This window comes from Canis lupus, chromosome 12 (genome assembly GCF_048164855.1).
Source record: "Canis lupus baileyi chromosome 12, mCanLup2.hap1, whole genome shotgun sequence".
Taxonomy (NCBI): Eukaryota; Metazoa; Chordata; class Mammalia; order Carnivora; family Canidae; genus Canis; species Canis lupus.
Window position 1 is genome coordinate 3,759,571 of NC_132849.1, and position 22,515 is coordinate 3,782,085.

The 22,515-nt window shown below is 47.9% G+C and overlaps 1 protein-coding gene across 1 annotated transcript; it reads left to right on the plus strand.

Moving 5' to 3' along the window:
* Positions 1-1,835: 1,835 nt before the first annotated feature.
* FLG (filaggrin) lies at positions 1,836-21,313 on the plus strand. Its single transcript, XM_072771319.1, has 3 exons — positions 1,836-1,883; positions 7,035-7,194; positions 7,865-21,313. The coding sequence occupies exons 2-3, from the start codon at positions 7,057-7,059 to the stop codon at positions 21,311-21,313; spliced, it is 13,587 nt and encodes a 4,528-aa protein (XP_072627420.1). The 5' UTR covers positions 1,836-1,883; positions 7,035-7,056.
* Positions 21,314-22,515: the final 1,202 nt, after the last annotated feature.

A 22,515-nucleotide genomic window follows, 5' to 3' on the forward strand; every position in this document is an offset into this window, starting at 1 on the left:
GGGAGCCTGCTTCTCCCTCTGACTGGCAGAGACACATCTCTGCCTCTTTCTGCATCTCTCGTGAATAAATAAATAAAATATTTTTAAAAAAATACTATGGTGAGAGAAGAAATACAAAATGGGGTAGAGATGGGGAGAGGTGCAGACACATAAGTAAATAATTATAATAAAATATTACCAATGCCATAAGAAAGATAAATACAGAGTGCATGGGAAACTGATCTATCTGAATATGCCAGGTAAGGATTTACGAAGGAAGAAATGGTCCTGGAGGATCTTGAAGGCTGAGAAGCAAAGATTAAGGGACTCTGCATGTAGTAAGGATAGCGGTAGAGCTTTTAAACAGTGGTGGACCACTAGGGGATCATCCAAGCAATGTTGATCAGTCCAGAGTACCTTTTCCATAGAATACAAACAGTAAGACAGGCAGCTGGAAAGATACGGATTTATGCCTATTGTGAAGGGGCCTCTAGGTCAAGTAGAAAAACTCTGGAATTCTACAGGCAAGAGGAGGGAATGACATAAGATTAGAAGATGAATCAGGCAGCCTAAAGCAGAGGGGCTGTCTATGACACTTTACAAATATCCAACTGAAAGATGATAAGGTCCAGAACAAAACTGCAGCTCTATAAACAGAGAACAGATCTACACATGCAAAATTAAGTCTAGAGAGAACTGGCATGCAAATGAAGGGTAAAGGAGAGTGAGAAGTGAAAAGTGACTTAATATAGTTTGAGACACTCAGTGGATGGGATGTCATTAACCAGGATGTAGACTTCTGGAGGATACTACACTTTGGTATAGGCCAATATACTGAGCTCAGATTTGGAGGGGCGGGGGGGGGGTGTTTTTAGTTTTTTTGTTTCAGAGGTAGAGTTTAGTGATTCATCAGTTGCATTTAACTCCAGTGCTCATTTCATCAAGCACCCTCCATGATGCCCATCACCCAGTTACCCCATCCCCCACCCACTTCAGTTTTGAATGTACTGGCAGAGGCTAACTAGGGGACATCCAAATGGAGATGTAGTCTGTTCAACGTAAAAGTCTGGAAAGCAAGAGATGAACTACAGATAGGAGTCTCTTGTATATTTATGAGAATAAATTAGAAAACCCACAGTTCAGCCTATAGGAAGAGTAGTTGGAGAGTGTATCTCTTGATACCCCAAGGTAATAACCTTGAAAACAATGTAAAGTTAGACCAATGGTTCTTGCCTGATAGGGTCATGCTAGCTTCTGCTGATCACTGCTTCTAACTCAAGACCTCGTTTTCTTTATTTCTTTTGAAAAATTAAATTAAATTTGCCTATTTCCTCTCATTTCCTCATAATTTCTGGAAGACGAATATTCATTTCACAGCAAGCTCCCCCAGTATCCAGAGAATTCATAGATAAAAAGGGACATCAAGGTGGGCCCTTGTGATGTTTTCCTACCACAAACTGAATTTGAAGTTCTCATAAATGTATATTCCACCCCTCTAAAGACAAAGATAAGAACATATATTTATCCATAGATATTTATCAAGAACCTACCAAGTCAAAGTGGTGGTTATTAAAAAAGGTAGACAGTGTGGATGCAATACACAAAGAACCTATAAGAAAATTTTCCATAAAATCTTCAATATGTTGGGTTTGTGTAAACCTGAATTTGGAACTTGGGAAAACAAGTACAGATGAGTACGTGAGGAAGTTGGGAAGTAAACACATTGTTAGAGAAATAGAGGTGGAGATACGGGTGGATCTGGGTTTGGTTAGAAATGAATCAGACCATCCTACAGAGGATGGCTCCTCCCTAGATGGACTTACTATAAAAAGGCTACTATTTCAGACTTTAGCACCCAGCAAGCTCCTTCAGGCTACGTTCTACTTGCTCTTCTGGTGAAAGAAGTAAGTAAGAGGGAATACATCTAACTTTGCCTGCTTTGGGGTAAGAAAGGTAGAAATCTGGAAGGTATATATACTCCAAAGCAAAATGTTCTAGATGTTAGGGGTTCTTCACTTTTAGTGGAACTGTTACTAAAAACTTATTTTGATATACAAGGAAAATGAGAACATAAATGTATTTTCTGTGAAGCTACTCAACACTCTCTTTACATTGTTGGATTTTCCATTTCCTCATTTTTTCAACAGATATATACTAGTTGCCTTCTATTTGCCAAGTGTTGTTCGTGGCTGATTATAGAACAGTGACAACATAAACTCCCTACTGTTAGGAGCTTGTATTTACTAGGGGGGGAGACATCCAGTAAGCAATAAATGAACAAGAATTTCAAATAGTGCTAAGAACAATAAAGAAATAAGAGAGTGATGTAGCAAAGTAATAACAGGATAGAACTTTAGATTGGATGGCCTAGGGAAGATCTCTCTGGGGAATTATCTTTTGAGCTGAGATCTTAATGACAAAAAGAACCAGTGAAGGCAAAGAGCAAAATTCCAAACATTTCAATTTGTTTAGAAGAATAAAAAGAAGCTATGTGCCTCGAGCATATTTAACAAAAGGGACAGTAGTGTATGGTGACATCAGAGAGCTAGATGGAGTTGACTATGTAAAAAGAGGCATAGTAGAGTGTGTATATTATTTTAAGTACATGAGATGTCACTGAAGAGTATTCAGCAGCAAGAATGAGATAATCTAATGTGTGTGTTTTTTTTAATCATTCTGGGCTGCTTTGTGGAAAAATAAAATAATAGGAAGGCAAGAGTGGCAGCAGGGGGCACTGCAGTTTAGGTGAGAGATCATTGGAGTAAGAATGGTAAGAAGTAATTCTTTACTCATGCCAAAATCTAGAGGTTATCCACGATCCCTACCCCACACTGATCCATCACCCTTCCCATCAACTCTGCCTCTAAGATATGCCTAATCCATCTGTCTCCCTGTCTACCACTAACATTCTAGTCTAAGCTTTTCTCCACTCTACCCTTGACTATTATATGAAAAAACCACAACTTAATTATCCATTTTTCTGTTAGTAGATATTTGGGTTGTTTCTATTTGGGAAGGTATTATAAATAATGGGGTGGGGCTATGAACATTTTTGTACATGATTTTTGGTACATATTTTTTATTACATATATTTCTACTGAAAATATTCCTAAGGAGTTAATTTCTGAGTCTTAGATACTGCTAAACAAATTTTGAAAGTACTGACAGTTTATGCTCCTTCTAGCAGCACATGACAGACTCAGTTTCTCCACATTCTCACCAATATTTAGTATTGTAAAGTTTCTTTTTCCTTTTTGTCTTTTTAGTAATTTTTATGGGTGTAATTTGGTCTCACACTGTAATTTTAATTTACATTTCCCTGATGATTAATAAAATTGAGAGCTCTTGGTATGTTTATTAGCCACTGGGGTACCTTTTTCTGTAAAATTCCTGTGTTATCTATCCATTTTTCTATTGGGTTATCTGTATATTTTGTACTGATTTATAGGAGTTATTTTTATAATCACAATAATCCCTTAATTAGTCAAATGTATTATACATATCCTCCCACTCTGTGTTTTTCCCTTCTCGCCTTTAACAGGGTCTTTGAATGAACAGCCATTCCTACTTTGAATGCAGTCCAATTTATCAATATTTTTCTTTATGGTTAACACTTTTTGAATTCTATTTTAAAAGTATTTCTCTACCCTCAAGGTCTTGAAGATATTCTTGTATGTTATTTTCTTTTACCTTTTACATGTAAAATCTACCTAGGAACTAATTTGTTTTATTATTTAACCTAACACCATTTATTCAAAGACTACTCTTTTCCTACTGACCTGCATCACATCCTCATCATAAATCAAATATGCATAATGATACAGGTCTGATTTTGAACTATTACCTTTCACTGATCCATCTGTTTAGCCATGCACCGATGCCATGTTGTCTTCCTTTATAATACATTTTTATAACTAGTATCTTTGTCTTCTTCAAGACTGTCTTGGCTAGTCTTGGCCCTCCACATTTTAAAGTAGCTGGAAATCAAGAACTCTGTTTTGAACAACTAGGTTTGAGATCTCTATTAGCCAAGAAGAAATACTGTGTAGGCATTTAAACATACACATCTGAAGCCTAGGGAAGAGTCTGTGGCTTGACATATAAACTTGAGAATTATCTGTCTATATTTAGGATTTAAAGTTATAGGGCTAGATGAGACCCCCCCCCCAACGGAGTATAAATAGAAAAAAAGAAGCTATGAGTGAATTTCAGAGCACAGCAACATTATGGATTAGAAGAGGAGACTAGGAGAAAGTGGGCAGTAAGCTTGGGAAAGAAAGCAACAAGTATGAGGCCTCTGAAGGACAATCAGCTGCTCAAATGCTGCTGATATGACAAGCAATCTGTGGAATGCAAATGGATAGTTGAATTTGCCAAAGTGAAGGACATTTTGTATCTTCATGTGAGGTTTTGTGGATTTTTTTTAGAGAGAAAGACAATCTGAGTAAAAGAAAATAGGAAGTGAATAAAAAAGTATAGGCATAGCTTTTGAAGGAGTACTGCCATTAAAGAGAAAAGATAAATCAGTACCTAAAGGTAGATGTAGGGCGGGGTGGGGGGGAAACATTGAAAAGGAAGCACATCAGTATGAATACACAAATATATCCAGTAGAGAAGGAAGACAGCTGCAAAAGCAAAAGCAAAGTGTTTGAATAGGCAAGAATGACTGTTTCCAGGGCTGAACCAGAGGACAGGAGCACAGACTGTATGCATATCCACACAACGGCAATGAGGGTGAAGGTATATGGATACAAATGCACTAGGCTGAGAGATCAGATACTGGGAAAATGAAGAAACTCTTTTCATTGGCTTCCAAGTTCTCAAAAATAAAAATCAAGGACATATTCTGAGATAAAGGAAAGGAAGTCACTGTTAGATACAAGAAAGAGTGGGGCAAGGTATCAGTGATACCTTGGAGCACTCTTGTATCATTGACACAAGAAAGAGGCGGACAAGGTACATTCCAGGAGCAATGATGGAGATTAACCAAGTGTCCAACCAAAATAAATCGAAACAAATTAAAATAAAAAGAGAAATAAGTACACAATGCAGAAATAGACAGGGAGGCCAAAGAATAACTGAAATCAGAGTATACATTTACTTCAATGTGGATGGAACTGGAGGGCATCATGCTGAGTGAAATAAGTCAATTGGAGAAGGACAATCATATGGTTTCACTCATATATAGAATATAAGAAATAATGAAAGGGACTATAAGGGAGAGGAGGGAAACTGAGTAGGGAAAAATTAGAGAGGGAGACAAACGATGAAAGACTCCTAACTCTGGGAAACAAAGGATTTGTGGAAGGGGAGGCGGGTGGGGGATTGGGTAGCTGGGTGATGGGCACTGAGGAGGGCACTTTATGGGATGAGCACTGGGTGTTATACTATATGTTGGCAAATTGAATTTAAATAAAATATTTTTTAAAAACGGAGATCAGGGTATAAGAGAAAGTCAGAGAGTGGAATCCCTGAGACTGAGATTGTGGGGACAGTGCAATTACGGATAAGTCCAAGGTCTGGAATATCACTGTAAATGACAGTGCCTCCACTGTGCCAAAAAAAAAAAATCTGAAATCTTAGGTATGATTTTTATAAAAAGCGTACAACTATATTTCTTAATTCAATCTTTACAACCTTTTAGCCAGCCAGTCTGATCAATGCACACATATATTGTAATTCATGATAAAATTATATGTAATCCTACTCTTGTATTTTATACTTTCTGCCTTTTCTATGTTTCTTCTTTTCTGGCTTCTACTGTATTGATTGCATTTTTTAAATTCCTCTTTTCCTTTCAATGGTTTAGAAGTTATAAATTCTATTCTCTTAGTGGTTACCAAAAATTCATCAAAATATAGGTTTAACAATCTTAATAATAAATTAATACCTATCTCCTCTGATAAAACAATCCAAGGCTCATACATGCATTTAGCTCTATAACAGTCATGTCTTTCACATTATTATTTCCTATGTCATTTTACTTTTGCCTGGTTTTGTAACTCCTAAAGTCTAAAGTAATCATTATAATGCTTTTATAAAATAAATGCTTATTTAAAATTATTAACATGTTGAGTAATTTCTTTTTTCACCAATTAGATAAATTGAACATTCCTTAAATGCATTCCTTACGTGGCAAAATGAAGGCCAGTCAATGGAAAATTTTTTATAATATTGAAAAGCTATTAAAGCCACCCTACCCAATTAAAAATACTGCATACTTCATGAAATGTCAAAAAAAATTGTATGAACATTCATTGACTGTCTCAGCCATTTGGCAAATTAGCTTTCCGAAAATTATCTCTGAACATACTGATCATTTAGTAAATCAGCTTCTGGAGAATTCTTTTTCAGCAAATTTATATGAATAAGTTTTCCTGCTTCTAACCAGCGGGCCTCTCTAGAATCCTGCTATGCATAACACATAGAGAGGCTGAGTCACTATGCCATACACCTGAAACTACTATAATATTGTGTGTTAACCATAATCAAGTTTAAAATTTTTTTAATTAAACTAAAAAATAAAATCTTGCTATGGGTCATGGTCAGATCAATAAGAGTGATGGCATTACCAATAGCTCACTGAGTCTGTAAGACCATAAATACTGCTATGAATGGGTTTAAGTCCAAGAATTTGTAGTTTAATAATTCAGTTGAACCCTGTGTTGATTTTCACTATTTAGATAGTAGAGAGCTTTTCTGGGCACTCTTCTATTTGTAAAGATAGATTACATAGAGGAATATATGGGCTTAAAAATATGGAATTGGGGAACTTGGGTGGCACAGTCAGTTAAGCATCCATCTCTTGATTTTGGCTCAGTTCATGATCTCATGGTCATGAGATTGAGCCCAGTGTCTGGCTCCATGCTCAGTGCAGAATATGTGTAAGACTCTCTCTATCCCTCTACCCCTCCCTACCTCTCGCTCCCTCTCTCCCCTTCTATCTCTAAAATAAATAAATCTTTTTATTAAATGTGGAAGTTCATTATAATAATTAATAAGACCTATAAAAAGGAAAGATATACAAGAAGTACATTTTTATTTCTTCTTTCCAGGTTCACCTTAACTTCCAAAAAGATGTCTACTCTCCTGGAAAATATCATTGCCATTATTGACCTATTCCATGACTACTCAACAACAGATAAGGAAACTGATACACTAAGCAGAGAAGAACTGAAGGAGCTCCTGGAAATGGAGTTTCGGCCAATCCTGAAGGTAAGGGATATCTGCTGGAACGAATGCGTACATCACGCTTGTTCTGCAACAATATGACAAATAATAACTGTGAAATTTTATGAATTATTTCTTCTAGAATAGAAATTTTGGAATTTCTTCTGGAATTTTATGAATTATTTCTTCTAGAATAGAAAAAGACCTAATCTTATTTCAAAACAAATAGAATTTGTTTACCTCTCTTAATATCTTTAATATACATGCACACATGTGCATAATGCACAACACACAAACACACATTTTCTGTGAAATAAATATAAATATTTAATGATAAGATAATTAACACCAAATAAGTATTCTTCATATATTGAAGAATATCTTCATATTCTGTTTCTTAACATCAAGAATGTTTACAAGTATATTTAAGAGACAACGAACTCATGGACTTCATAACATCATGACGTATAAAGAAAACAAAGCAGATGACCAACCAAATATTTTAGTTTTAACAAACCAGCATTTATATATAGACTTTTAGTAAAATACATAGAGTTCCATCCTAACTCACCATAAGTAGAATATTATTACAGAAAAAAAACACATAGTGTCCAACATTTACTTACCAAAATTCATGTTTGCCAAAATAGTGTAAATTATTCAAGTGACCAATTGTCATTCTCCTGTAACCTCCTTCCATCTTTCACATGTACAGAATCCAGATGACCCAGACACTGCTGACATCTTCATGCATATACTTGATTTAGACCATGACAAGAAAATAGACTTCTCAGAGTTTTTTCTGATGGTATTCAAGTTGGCTCAAGCATATTATGATTTGACCAGGAGACAGAACCCCCAAGCATCAGAGCAAAACCAAAAAAAATATGCATACCACACACAAGATGAAGAAGACGACAGAGAGGAAGACGAAGTAGAAGAAGAAAAAGAAGAAAGAATTCAAAGTTCTAATCAAGCAGGAAGAAATGAAAGAAAAGGTAAGAAGACAATATCCAAGAGCCTAAAAGGAAGAAGAGGAAAGGAACATGAACAGACACCAGACAGCTCTAGACATGAAGGCTCCCATGACACTAAGGGAGCCAATTTTGGGCACTCTGACTCAGGATCTCACCACTATCAACCATCCACTCAAACAAACAGATCCAGACAAACACAATCGAGACAAGGAAAATCATCATCTGAATTTAGGTCAGTGAAAAACTGGGAATCCAGTATAAATCAGGACAGTGACAGCGAAGGACACACGGAAGACTCTGAGAGACAATATGGATCTGGCCCAGGAAACCAAGGAGAATCTGCACATGGCCATGCAAGAAACAACTCTAGACACTCTGAGTCTCATGGAGGGCAGAGAAAAAATCATGGACACTCAGAGTCTACCCATAGACAGTCAGACTCTGGTACAAGAAGAAGACATGGATCAACTCAAGGAAACTCTACACACACATATAGACAATCAGGGTCTCCTCATAGAGAGAATTCTTCTTGGGAAAATACTGACTCATTTCACAGGCATTCAAAATCAAGCAGAAGAGGAAGACAAGAAAACAAGCAGAGGCAATCAGGAGATGGATCCACACATTCAGAAACTGGACATAGAAAACAATATTCTGGGTTAAGGGCAGGGACACAAAGGGGATCCAGTACAGAACACACCAGTGACAATGAAGGACATCTGATAGATTCAAACACAGATTTCACAAAACATCACAGAAAGTCTGGAAAAACATCAGGAAAAGAGCAGAGGCCTACACAGGATGAGGTGGCTGACAGATCCAGACAACCTCGGTTACATCACAAGAAAACCAACAAAAAAAGGCAGTCCAAATCCACAGAACGAGACTCAGTATCTACCAGTACAGAGAGACAAGGTCGCCACCATCAGCAGTCACAGGACACCTCCAGACACACGCAAACTGGACATGGATCCGGTAACAGCAAACACCGGGAATCCAGTGTCAGTCAGGCCAGCGACAGTGAAGGACAATCACTAGACTCAGAGACTCAGTCAGGGTCAGTCCAGGAACGGTCCAGGTCCAGTCAGAGGAGACAACGTGGCAGTAGTGCACACGGCAGTTCTGAGCACTCAGCATCTTATTTCTACCAGGTAGCCCCCCAAGAACACTTTGATTCTGCCCACGGACAGTCCCAATCCAGTACCAGGGGGAGACAAGGACCCCGCCATGACCAGGCCCATGACAGCTCTAGGCACTCAGGCTCCCATGAGGGTCAGGCAGCCGATTTTGGACATTCTGAGTCAGGATCTCGCCACCAGCAATCGTCCACTCGGGCACAGGGCTCCAGGCCATCGCAGGCCAGGCAGGGACAATCGTCATCTGAATTCAGGCCAGTCAGCAACCGGGGGTCCAGCATTAGTCAGGACAGTGACAGTGAAGGACTCACAGAAGACTCCGAGAGACAGTATGGATCTGGCTCAGGAAACCAACAGGGATCTGCCCGTGGCCATGCAGGAGACAGCGCTAGACACTCTGAGTCTCAACAGAGGCACAGAACCAATCATGGACAGTCTCAGTCTGGTCACGGACAGTCAGACACTGGTACTGGGAGAAGACAGGGATCTAGTCATGGGCACTCTCTAGATACCTCTAGACTTCCAGGGTCCCATCGTGCAGGGTCACCCTCCCGGGGACACGCTGACTCCGTCCATGGCCGGTCAAGATCGAGCACAGGAGGAAGTCGAGAAACCCAGCATGAGCAGTCAACAGACAGATCCGGACGCTCAGGCTCTGAACACGGACCATTGTCCTCTGGACCCAGGACAAGCAGACATCAGGAATCCAGCCTGAGTGAAGGACATTCAGAAGATTCAGGTAGAGAATTCTTAACGACCCGTGGAGATTCTGGGTCCGGGGCAAGAAACCAACGTGGGTCTACCCATGGTCAGTCAACTGACAGATCCACACAGTTGGGGTCACGTCAAGGGCAGACAGGCACTCACAGGCACTCTGACCCTGCCCACCGAGACTCGGGATCCAGGACTAGGGAAAGACAAGGAAGCCGCCACGAGCAGTCAGGAGACAGAGCCAGACACGCAGGGTCACGTCAAGGACAGCAGGCCACCCGTGGGCATCCTGACTCTGCCCACCGAGACTCGGGATCCAGCACTAGGGAAAGACAAAGAAGCCGCCACGAGCAGTCAGGAGACAGAGCCAGACACGCAGGGTCACGTCAAGGACAGCAGGCCACCCGTGGGCATCCTGACTCTGCCCACCGAGACTCGGGATCCAGCACTAGGGAAAGACAAGGAAGCCGCCACGAGCAGTCAGGAGACAGAGCCAGACACACAGGGTCACGCCAAGGACAGCAGGCCACCCGTGGGCATCCTGACTCTGCCCATGGAGACTCAGATCTCAGCACCATAGACAGACAAGGGCGCCACCATCAGCAGTCACAGGACAGCTCCAGACATTCGCAAACTGGACATGGATCCGGTAAGAGCAAACACCGGGAATCCAGTGTCAGTCAGGCCAGCGACAGTGAAGGACAATCACTAGACTCAGAGACTCAGTCAGGGTCAGTCCAGGAACGGTCCAGGTCCAGTCAGAGGAGACAACGTGGCAGTAGTGCACACGGCAGTTCTGAGCACTCAGCATCTTATTTCTACCAGGTAGCCCCCCAAGAACACTTTGATTCTGCCCACGGACAGTCCCAATCCAGTACCAGGGGGAGACAAGGACCCCGCCATGACCAGGCCCATGACAACTCTAGGCACTCAGGCTCCCATGAGGGTCAGGCAGCCGATTTTGGACATTCTGAGTCAGGATCTCGCCACCAGCAATCGTCCACTCGGGCACAGGGCTCCAGGCCATCGCAGGCCAGGCAGGGACAATCGTCATCTGAATTCAGGCCAGTCAGCAACCGGGGGTCCAGCATTAGTCAGGACAGTGACAGTGAAGGACTCACAGAAGACTCCGAGAGACAGTATGGATCTGGCTCAGGAAACCAACAGGGATCTGCCCGTGGCCATGCAGGAGACAGCGCTAGACACTCTGAGTCTCAACAGAGGCACAGAACCAATCATGGACAGTCTCAGTCTGGTCACGGACAGTCAGACACTGGTACTGGGAGAAGACAGGGATCTAGTCATGGGCACTCTCTAGATACCTCTAGACTTCCAGGGTCCCATCGTGCAGGGTCACCCTCCCGGGGACACGTTGACTCCGTCCATGGCCGGTCAAGATCGAGCACAGGAGGAAGACGAGAAACCCAGCATGAGCAGTCAACAGACAGATCCGGACGCTCAGGCTCTGAACACGGACCATTGTCCTCTGGACCCAGGACAAGCAGACATCAGGAATCCAGCCTGAGTGAAGGACATTCAGAAGATTCAGGTAGAGAATTCTTAACGACCCGTGGAGATTCTGGGTCCGGGGCAAGAAACCAACGTGGGTCTACCCATGGTCAGTCAACTGACAGATCCACACAGTTGGGGTCACGTCAAGGGCAGACAGGCACTCACAGGCACTCTGACCCTGCCCACCGAGACTCGGGATCCAGCACTAGGGAAAGACAAGGAAGCCGCCACGAGCAGTCAGGAGACAGAGCCAGACACGCAGGGTCACGCCAAGGACAGCAGGCCACCCATGGGCAGCCTGACTCTGCCCACCGAGACTCGGGATCCAGCACTAGGGAAAGACAAGAAAGCCGCCACGAGCAGTCAGGAGACAGAGCCAGACACGCAGGGTCACGCCAAGGACAGCAGGCCACCCATGGGCAGCCTGACTCTGCCCACCGAGACTCGGGATCCAGCACTAGGGAAAGACAAGGAAGCCGCCACGAGCAGTCAGGAGATAGAGCCAGACACACAGGGTCACATCAAGGACAGCAGGCCACCCGTTGGCAGCCTGACTCTGCCCATGGAGACTCAGATCTCAGCACCGTAGACAGACAAGGGCGCCACCATCAGCAGTCACAGGACAGCTCCAGACACTCGCGAACTGGACATGGATCTGGTAACAGCAAACACCGGGAAGCCAGTGTCAGTCAGGCCAGCGACAGTGAAGGACAATCACTAGACTCAGAGACTCAGTCAGGGTCAGTCCAGGAACGGTCCAGGTCCAGTCAGAGGAGACAACGTGGCAGTAGTGCACACGGCAGTTCTGAGCACTCAGCATCTTATTTCTACCAGGTAGCCCCCCAAGAACACTTTGATTCTGCCCATGGACAGTCCCAATCCAGTACCAGGGGGAGACAAGGACCCCGCCATGACCAGGCCCATGACAGCTCTAGGCACTCAGGCTCCCATGAGGGTCAGGCAGCCGATTTGGGACATTCTGAGTCTGGATCTCGCCACCAGCAATCGTCCACTCGGGCACAGGGCTCCAGGCCATCGCAGGCCAGGCAGGGACAATCGTCATCTGAATTCAGGCCAGTCAGCAACCGGGGGTCCAGCATTAGTCAAGACAGTGACAGTGAAGGACTCACAGAAGACTCCGAGAGACAGTATGGATCTGGCTCAGGAAACCAACAGGGATCTGCCCGTGGCCATGCAGGAGACAGCGCTAGACACTCTGAGTCTCAACAGAGGCACAGAACCAATCATGGACAGTCTCAGTCTGGTCACGGACAGTCAGACACTGGTACTGGGAGAAGACAAGGATCTAGTCATGGGCACTCTCTAGATACCTCTAGACTTCCAGGGTCCCATCGTGCAGGGTCACCCTCCCGGGGACACGCTGACTCCGTCCATGGCCGGTCAAGATCGAGCACAGGAGGAAGACGAGAAACCCAGCATGAGCAGTCAACAGACAGATCCGGACGCTCAGGCTCTGAACACGGACCATTGTCCTCTGGACCCAGGACAAGCAGACATCAGGAATCCAGCCTGAGTGAAGGACATTCAGAAGATTCAGGTAGAGAATTCTTAACGACCCGTGTAGATTCTGGGTCCGGGGCAAGAAACCAACGTGGGTCTACCCATGGTCAGTCAACTGACAGATCCACACAGTTGGGGTCACGTCAAGGGCAGACAGGCACTCACAGGCACTCTGACCCTGCCCACCGAGACTCGGGATCCAGCACTAGGGAAAGACAAGGAAGCCGCCACGAGCAGTCAGGAGACAGAGCCAGACACGCAGGGTCACGTCAAGGACAGCAGGCCACCCGTGGGCATCCTGACTCTGCCCACCGAGACTCGGGATCCAGCACTAGGGAAAGACAAAGAAGCCGCCACGAGCAGTCAGGAGACAGAGCCAGACACGCAGGGTCACATCAAGGACAGCAGGCCACCCGTGGGCATCCTGACTCTGCCCACCGAGACTCGGGATCCAGCACTAGGGAAAGACAAGGAAGCCGCCACGAGCAGTCAGGAGACAGAGCCAGACACACAGGGTCACGCCAAGGACAGCAGGCCACCCGTGGGCATCCTGACTCTGCCCATGGAGACTCAGATCTCAGCACCATAGACAGACAAGGGCGCCACCATCAGCAGTCACAGGACAGCTCCAGACATTCGCAAACTGGACATGGATCCGGTAACAGCAAACACCGGGAATCCAGTGTCAGTCAGGCCAGCGACAGTGAAGGACAATCACTAGACTCAGAGACTCAGTCAGGGTCAGTCCAGGAACGGTCCAGGTCCAGTCAGAGGAGACAACGTGGCAGTAGTGCACACGGCAGTTCTGAGCACTCAGCATCTTATTTCTACCAGGTAGCCCCCCAAGAACACTTTGATTCTGCCCACGGACAGTCCCAATCCAGTACCAGGGGGAGACAAGGACCCCGCCATGACCAGGCCCATGACAACTCTAGGCACTCAGGCTCCCATGAGGGTCAGGCAGCCGATTTGGGACATTCTGAGTCAGGATCTCGCCACCAGCAATCGTCCACTCAGGCACAGGGCTCCAGGCCATCGCAGGCCAGGCAGGGACAATCGTCATCTGAATTCAGGCCAGTCAGCAACCGGGGGTCCAGCATTAGTCAGGACAGTGACAGTGAAGGACTCACAGAAGACTCCGAGAGACAGTATGGATCTGGCTCAGGAAACCAACAGGGATCTGCCCGTGGCCATGCAGGAGACAGCGCTAGACACTCTGAGTCTCAACAGAGGCACAGAACCAATCATGGACAGTCTCAGTCTGGTCACGGACAGTCAGACACTGGTACTGGGAGAAGACAGGGATCTAGTCATGGGCACTCTCTAGATACCTCTAGACTTCCAGGGTCCCATCGTGCAGGGTCACCCTCCCGGGGACACGCTGACTCCGTCCATGGCCGGTCAAGATCGAGCACAGGAGGAAGACGAGAAACCCAGCATGAGCAGTCAACAGACAGATCCGGACGCTCAGGCTCTGAACACGGACCATTGTCCTCTGGACCCAGGACAAGCAGACATCAGGAATCCAGCCTGAGTGAAGGACATTCAGAAGATTCAGGTAGAGAATTCTTAACGACCCGTGGAGATTCTGGGTCCAGGGCAAGAAACCAACGTGGGTCTACCCATGGTCAGTCAACTGACAGATCCACACAGTTGGGGTCACGTCAAGGGCAGACAGGCACTCACAGGCACTCTGACCCTGCCCACCGAGACTCGGGATCCAGCACTAGGGAAAGACAAGGAAGCCGCCACGAGCAGTCAGGAGACAGAGCCAGACACGCAGGGTCACGCCAAGGACAGCAGGCCACCCGTGGGCAGCCTGACTCTGCCCACCGAGACTCGGGATCCAGCACTAGGGAAAGACAAGGAAGCCGCCACGAGCAGTCAGGAGACAGAGCCAGACACACAGGGTCACGCCAAGGACAGCAGGCCACCCGTGGGCAGCCTGACTCTGCCCACCGAGACTCGGGATCCAGCACTAGGGAAAGACAAGGAAGCCGCCACGAGCAGTCAGGAGATAGAGCCAGACACACAGGGTCACATCAAGGACAGCAGGCCACCCGTTGGCAGCCTGACTCTGCCCATGGAGACTCAGATCTCAGCACCGTAGACAGACAAGGGCGCCACCATCAGCAGTCACAGGACAGCTCCAGACACTCGCGAACTGGACATGGATCTGGTAACAGCAAACACCGGGAAGCCAGTGTCAGTCAGGCCAGCGACAGTGAAGGACAATCACTAGACTCAGAGACTCAGTCAGGGTCAGTCCAGGAACGGTCCAGGTCCAGTCAGAGGAGACAACGTGGCAGTAGTGCACACGGCAGTTCTGAGCACTCAGCATCTTATTTCTACCAGGTAGCCCCCCAAGAACACTTTGATTCTGCCCATGGACAGTCCCAATCCAGTACCAGGGGGAGACAAGGACCCCGCCATGACCAGGCCCATGACAGCTCTAGGCACTCAGGCTCCCATGAGGGTCAGGCAGCCGATTTGGGACATTCTGAGTCTGGATCTCGCCACCAGCAATCGTCCACTCGGGCACAGGGCTCCAGGCCATCGCAGGCCAGGCAGGGACAATCGTCATCTGAATTCAGGCCAGTCAGCAACCGGGGGTCCAGCATTAGTCAAGACAGTGACAGTGAAGGACTCACAGAAGACTCCGAGAGACAGTATGGATCTGGCTCAGGAAACCAACAGGGATCTGCCCGTGGCCATGCAGGAGACAGCGCTAGACACTCTGAGTCTCAACAGAGGCACAGAACCAATCATGGACAGTCTCAGTCTGGTCACGGACAGTCAGACACTGGTACTGGGAGAAGACAGGGATCTAGTCATGGGCACTCTCTAGATACCTCTAGACTTCCAGGGTCCCATCGTGCAGGGTCACCCTCCCGGGGACACGCTGACTCCGTCCATGGCCGGTCAAGATCGAGCACAGGAGGAAGTCGAGAAACCCAGCATGAGCAGTCAACAGACAGATCCGGACGCTCAGGCTCTGAACACGGACCATTGTCCTCTGGACCCAGGACAAGCAGACATCAGGAATCCAGCCTGAGTGAAGGACATTCAGAAGATTCAGGTAGAGAATTCTCAACGACCCGTGGAGATTCTGGGTCCGGGGCAAGAAACCAACGTGGGTCTACCCATGGTCAGTCAACTGACAGATCCACACAGTTGGGGTCACGTCAAGGGCAGACAGGCACTCACAGGCACTCTGACCCTGCCCACCGAGACTCGGGATCCAGCACTAGGGAAAGACAAGGAAGCCGCCACGAGCAGTCAGGAGACAGAGCCAGACACGCAGGGTCACATCAAGGACAGCAGGCCACCCGTGGGCATCCTGACTCTGCCCACCGAGACTCGGGATCCAGCACTAGGGAAAGACAAGGAAGCCGCCACGAGCAGTCAGGAGACAGAGCCAGACACGCAGGGTCACATCAAGGACAGCAGGCCACCCGTGGGCATCCTGACTCTGCCCACCGAGACTCGGGATCCAGCACTAGGGAAAGACAAGGAAGCCGCCACGAGCAGTCAGGAGACAGAGCCAGACACGCAGGGTCACATCAAGCACAGCAGGCCACCCGTGGGCATCCTGACTCTGCCCACCGAGACTCGGGATCCAGCACTAGGGAAAGACAAGGAAGCCGCCACGAGCAGTCAGGAGACAGAGCCAGACACGCAGGGTCACGCCAAGGACAGCAGGCCACCCGTGGGCAGCCTGACTCTGCCCACCGAGACTCGGGATCCAGCACTAGGGAAAGACAAGGAAGCCGCCACGAGCAGTCAGGAGACAGAGCCAGACACACAGGGTCACGCCAAGGACAGCAGGCCACCCGTGGGCATCCTGACTCTGCCCACCGAGACTCGGGATCCAGCACTAGGGAAAGACAAGGAAGCCGCCACGAGCAGTCAGGAGACAGAGCCAGACACACAGGGTCACGCCAAGGACAGCAGGCCACCCATGGGCAGCCTGACTCTGCCCATGGAGACTCAGATCTCAGCACCATAGACAGACAAGGACGCCACCATCAGCAGTCACAGGACAGCTCCAGACACTCGCGAACTGGACATGGATCTGGTAATAGCAACCACCGGGAATCCAGTGTCAGTCAGGCCAGCGACAGTGAAGGACAATCACTAGACTCAGAGACTCAGTCAGGGTCAGTCCAGAAACGGTCCAGGTCCAGTCAGAGGAGACAACGTGGCAGTAGTGCACACGGCAGTTCTGAGCACTCAGCATCTTATTTCTACCAGGTAGCCCCCCAAGAACACTTTGATTCTGCCCACGGACAATCCCAATCCAGTACCAGGGGGAGACAAGGACCCCGCCACGACCAGGCCCAAGACAGCTCTAGGCACTCAGGCTCCCATGAGGGTCAGGCAGCCGATTTTGGACATTCTGAGTCTGGATCTCGCCACCAGCAATCGTCCACTCGGGCACAGGGCTCCAGGCCATCGCAGGCCAGGCAGGGACAATCGTCATCTGAATTCAGGCCAGTCAGCAACCGGGGGTCCAGCATTAGTCAGGACAGTGACAGTGAAGGACTCACAGAAGACTCCGAGAGACAGTATGGATCTGGCTCAGGAAACCAACAGGGATCTGCCCGTGGCCATGCAGGAGACAGCGCTAGACACTCTGAGTCTCAACAGAGGCACAGAACCAATCATGGACAGTCTCAGTCTGGTCACGGACAGTCAGACACTGGTACTGGGAGAAGACAGGGATCTAGTCATGGGCACTCTCTAGATACCTCTAGACTTCCAGGGTCCCATCGTGCAGGGTCACTCTCCCGGGGACACGCTGACTCCGTCTATGGCCGGTCAAGATCGAGCACAGGAGGAAGTCGAGAAACCCAGCATGAGCAGTCAACAGACAGATCCGGACGCTCAGGCTCTGAACACGGACCATTGTCCTCTGGACCCAGGACAAGCAGACATCAGGAATCCAGCCTGAGTGAAGGACATTCAGAAGATTCAGGTAGAGAATTCTCAACGACCCGTGGAGATTCTGGGTCCGGGGCAAGAAACCAACGTGGGTCTACCCATGGTCAGTCAACTGACAGATCCACACAGTTGGGGTCACGTCAAGGGCAGACAGGCACTCACAGGCACTCTGACCCTGCCCACCGAGACTCGGGATCCAGCACTAGGGAAAGACAAGGAAGCCGCCACGAGCAGTCAGGAGACAGAGCCAGACACGCAGGGTCACGCCAAGGACAGCAGGCCACCCGTGGGCAGCTTGACTCTGCCCACCGAGACTCGGGATCAAGCACTAGGGAAAGACAAGGAAGCCGCCACGAGCAGTCAGGAGACAGAACAAGACACGCAGGGTCACGCCAAGGACAGCAGGCCACCCATGGGCAGCCTGACTCTGCCCACCGAGACTCGGGATCCAGCACTAGGGAAAGACAAGGAAGCCGCCACGAGCAGTCAGGAGACAGAACAAGACACGCAGGGTCACGCCAAGGACAGCAGGCCACCCGTGGGCAGCCTGACTCTGCCCACCGAGACTCGGCATCTAGCACTAGGGAAAGACAAGGAAGCCGCCACGAGCAGTCAGGAGACAGAACAAGACACACAGGGTCACATCAAGGACAGCAGGCCACCCGTGGGCAGCCTGACTCTGCCCATGGAGACTCAGATCTCAGCACCGTAGACAGACAAGGGCGCCACCATCAGCAGTCACAGGACAGCTCCAGACACTCGCGAACTGGACATGGATCTGGTAACAGCAAACACCAGGAAGCCAGTGTCAGTCAGGCCAGCGACAGTGAAGGACAATCACTAGACTCAGAGACTCAGTCAGGGTCAGTCCAGGAACGGTCCAGGTCCAGTCAGAGGAGACAACGTGGCAGTAGTGCACACGGCAGTTCTGAGCACTCAGCATCTTATTTCTACCAGGTAGCCCCCCAAGAACACTTTGATTCTGCCCACGGACAGTCCCAATCCAGTACCAGGGGGAGACAAGGACCCCGCCATGACCAGGCCCATGACAGCTCTAGGCACTCAGGCTCCCATGAGGGTCAGGCAGCCGATTTTGGACATTCTGAGTCAGGATCTCGCCACCAGCAATCGTCCACTCGGGCACAGGGCTCCAGGCCATCGCAGGCCAGGCAGGGACAATCGTCATCTGAATTCAGGCCAGTCAGCAACCGGGGGTCCAGCATTAGTCAGGACAGTGACAGTGAAGGACTCACAGAAGACTCCGAGAGACGGTATGGATCTGGCTCAGGAAACCAACAGGGATCTGCCCGTGGCCATGCAGGAGACAGCGCTAGACACTCTGAGTCTCAACAGAGGCACAGAACCAATCATGGACAGTCTCAGTCTGGTCACGGACAGTCAGACACTGGTACTGGGAGAAGACAAGGATCTAGTCATGGGCACTCTCTAGATACCTCTAGACTTCCAGGGTCCCATCGTGCAGGGTCACCCTCCCGGGGACACGCTGACTCCGTCCATGGCCGGTCAAGATCGAGCACAGGAGGAAGACGAGAAACCCAGCATGAGCAGTCAACAGACAGATCCGGACGCTCAGGCTCTGAACACGGACCATTGTCCTCTGGACCCAGGACAAGCAGACATCAGGAATCCAGCCTGAGTGAAGGACATTCAGAAGATTCAGGTAGAGAATTCTCAACGACCCGTGGAGATTCTGGGTCCGGGGCAAGAAACCAACGTGGGTCTACCCATGGTCAGTCAACTGACAGATCCACACAGTTGGGGTCACGTCAAGGGCAGACAGGCACTCACAGGCACTCTGACCCTGCCCACCGAGACTCGGGATCCAGCACTAGGGAAAGACAAGGAAGCCGCCACGAGCAGTCAGGAGACAGAGCCAGACACGCAGGGTCACATCAAGCACAGCAGGCCACCCGTGGGCATCCTGACTCTGCCCACCAAGACTCGGGATCCAGCACTAGGGAAAGACAAGGAAGCCGCCACGAGCAGTCAGGAGACAGAGCCAGACACGCAGGGTCACATCAAGCACAGCAGGCCACCCGTGGGCATCCTGACTCTGCCCACCGAGACTCGGGATCCAGCACTAGGGAAAGACAAGGAAGCCGCCACGAGCAGTCAGGAGACAGAGCCAGACACGCAGGGTCACGCCAAGGACAGCAGGCCACCCGTGGGCAGCCTGACTCTGCCCACCGAGACTCGGGATCCAGCACTAGGGAAAGACAAGGAAGCCGCCACGAGCAGTCAGGAGACAGAGCCAGACACACAGGGTCACGCCAAGGACAGCAGGCCACCCGTGGGCATCCTGACTCTGCCCACCGAGACTCGGGATCCAGCACTAGGGAAAGACAAGGAAGCCGCCACGAGCAGTCAGGAGATAGAGCCAGACACACAGGGTCACATCAAGGACAGCAGGCCACCCGTTGGCAGCCTGACTCTGCCCATGGAGACTCAGATCTCAGCACCGTAGACAGACAAGGGCGCCACCATCAGCAGTCACAGGACAGCTCCAGACACTCGCGAACTGGACATGGATCTGGTAACAGCAAACACCGGGAATCCAGTGTCAGTCAGGCCAGCGACAGTGAAGGACAATCACTAGACTCAGAGACTCAGTCAGGGTCAGTCCAGGAACGGTCCAGGTCCAGTCAGAGGAGACAACGTGGCAGTAGTGCACACGGCAGTTCTGAGCACTCAGCATCTTATTTCTACCAGGTAGCCTCCCAAGAACACTTTGATTCTGCCCACGGACAGTCCCAATCCAGTACCAGGGGGAGACAAGGACCCCGCCATGACCAGGCCCATGACAGCTCTAGGCACTCAGGCTCCCATGAGGGTCAGGCAGCCGATTTTGGACATTCTGAGTCAGGATCTCGCCACCAGCAATCGTCCACTCGGGCACAGGGCTCCAGGCCATCGCAGGCCAGGCAGGGACAATCGTCATCTGAATTCAGGCCAGTCAGCAACCGGGGGTCCAGCATTAGTCAGGACAGTGACAGTGAAGGACTCACAGAAGACTCCGAGAGACGGTATGGATCTGGCTCAGGAAACCAACAGGGATCTGCCCGTGGCCATGCAGGAGACAGCGCTAGACACTCTGAGTCTCAACAGAGGCACAGAACCAATCATGGACAGTCTCAGTCTGGTCACGGACAGTCAGACACTGGTATTGGGAGAAGACAGGGATCTGGTCATGGGCACTCTCTAGATACCTCTAGACATCCAGGGTATCTTCAGGATCAGAGAGAAAATCCTGGGCCGTCTGATTCAGTGTTTGTTCAGTCTCAGAATGGTAGTAGAAGTCATGATTCCAGCCATGTGGAATTCAAGGACTTCTGTGAATATTGAGAAGATTCTGTGGTATCCAATATAACAGAGTAAGATGCACCCAGGAATATATTGCCTTTCACATGACAATTCTCAATGTTTGGGATTTTTTCAGTCACAAATTTTTAATTATGATGATGATAATCTGATAAGAAAATAATCCAAATTGTAGGAATATGAACCCACACATAACTTTAAATCAATTAATTTCCAAATATACTTCCAAAGAATTTATCTCATTTATTTTAAGTAAGTTACACTCTTTCTTTCCTTGGTGATAGTTTCATATTTCTCATATTTAAATCTTCAGTTAGGATGGTGAATGTGCAAAATCAGTGTCAGTAGTTTTAGAAAACACAGTATTTGGTGTTGTTAGTTTTCAAGCTTGGATTTGTCTTTTGAGAGGTTACATTTTAGAATCTTTGTAGATTAGTATATTAATCTTTGTCAAAAATATAACATTGTCATTCTAGAGGCCAAAGCTGCGATGTTAATATCAGGGGTCGATCCATATTCCTCTACTATTCTTTAATGGGACTCTATATTATTGTGGATTCATTAAATCAAAAAACTGAATTGCATAAAGCTTCAAAATAAACAATTAAGCACATACCATAGTTTGTCCTTTTGTGTTTATTTCTCATAGACTCCGGAAGACTTACCCCCAATAGCCAAAATTACATCTTTTTGTCACTGGAAAACTATATGACCAAATGTTAATTGTACACCATGCAAAAGTAATGAGGAGTCCAAAGAAGAAAGAATTTAAATAATATAATCATTGTCCCACATAGTCACCTTTAGGATGAAAAAAGGCTTTGCTCACATGAATAGGACAAACATTAAACCCAAGTGTCTATTAGCCAAGTCAAACCAAGATTAGTAAACAGAAACTACTAACCACTGGCTCTTCTTCCAAAGGCACTAGGAGTTATTTTACAATGAAGATTAATGAAAGCAGAGAATTTGTGCTGAAATATCCTGACAAAGGAAAAACAATAAAGAAAATGCACTCTCGGAACTGGAGGGTATTATGCTGAGTGAAATAATTCAATCGGAGAAGGACAAACATTATATGGTCTATAAGACTCATTTTAGACAGAAGGACACCTATAGCTTGAAAATAAAAGGTTGGGGAACCATTTACCATTCAAATGGTCCTCAAAAGAAAGCAGGGGGAATCCCTGGGTGGCGCAGCGGTTTGGCGCCTGCCTTTGGCCCAG

What these genes read in the sequence shown, in the direction of transcription:
- FLG (XM_072771319.1), top strand. Translation starts at nt 7,057, where the DNA reads ATGTCTACTCTCCTGGAAAATATCATTGCCATTATTGACCTATTCCAT. An exon ending in AGTTTCGGCCAATCCTGAAG is followed by an intron (nt 7,195 to 7,864) that starts GTAAGGGATATC and finishes TCACATGTACAG; the next exon opens with AATCCAGATGACCCAGACAC.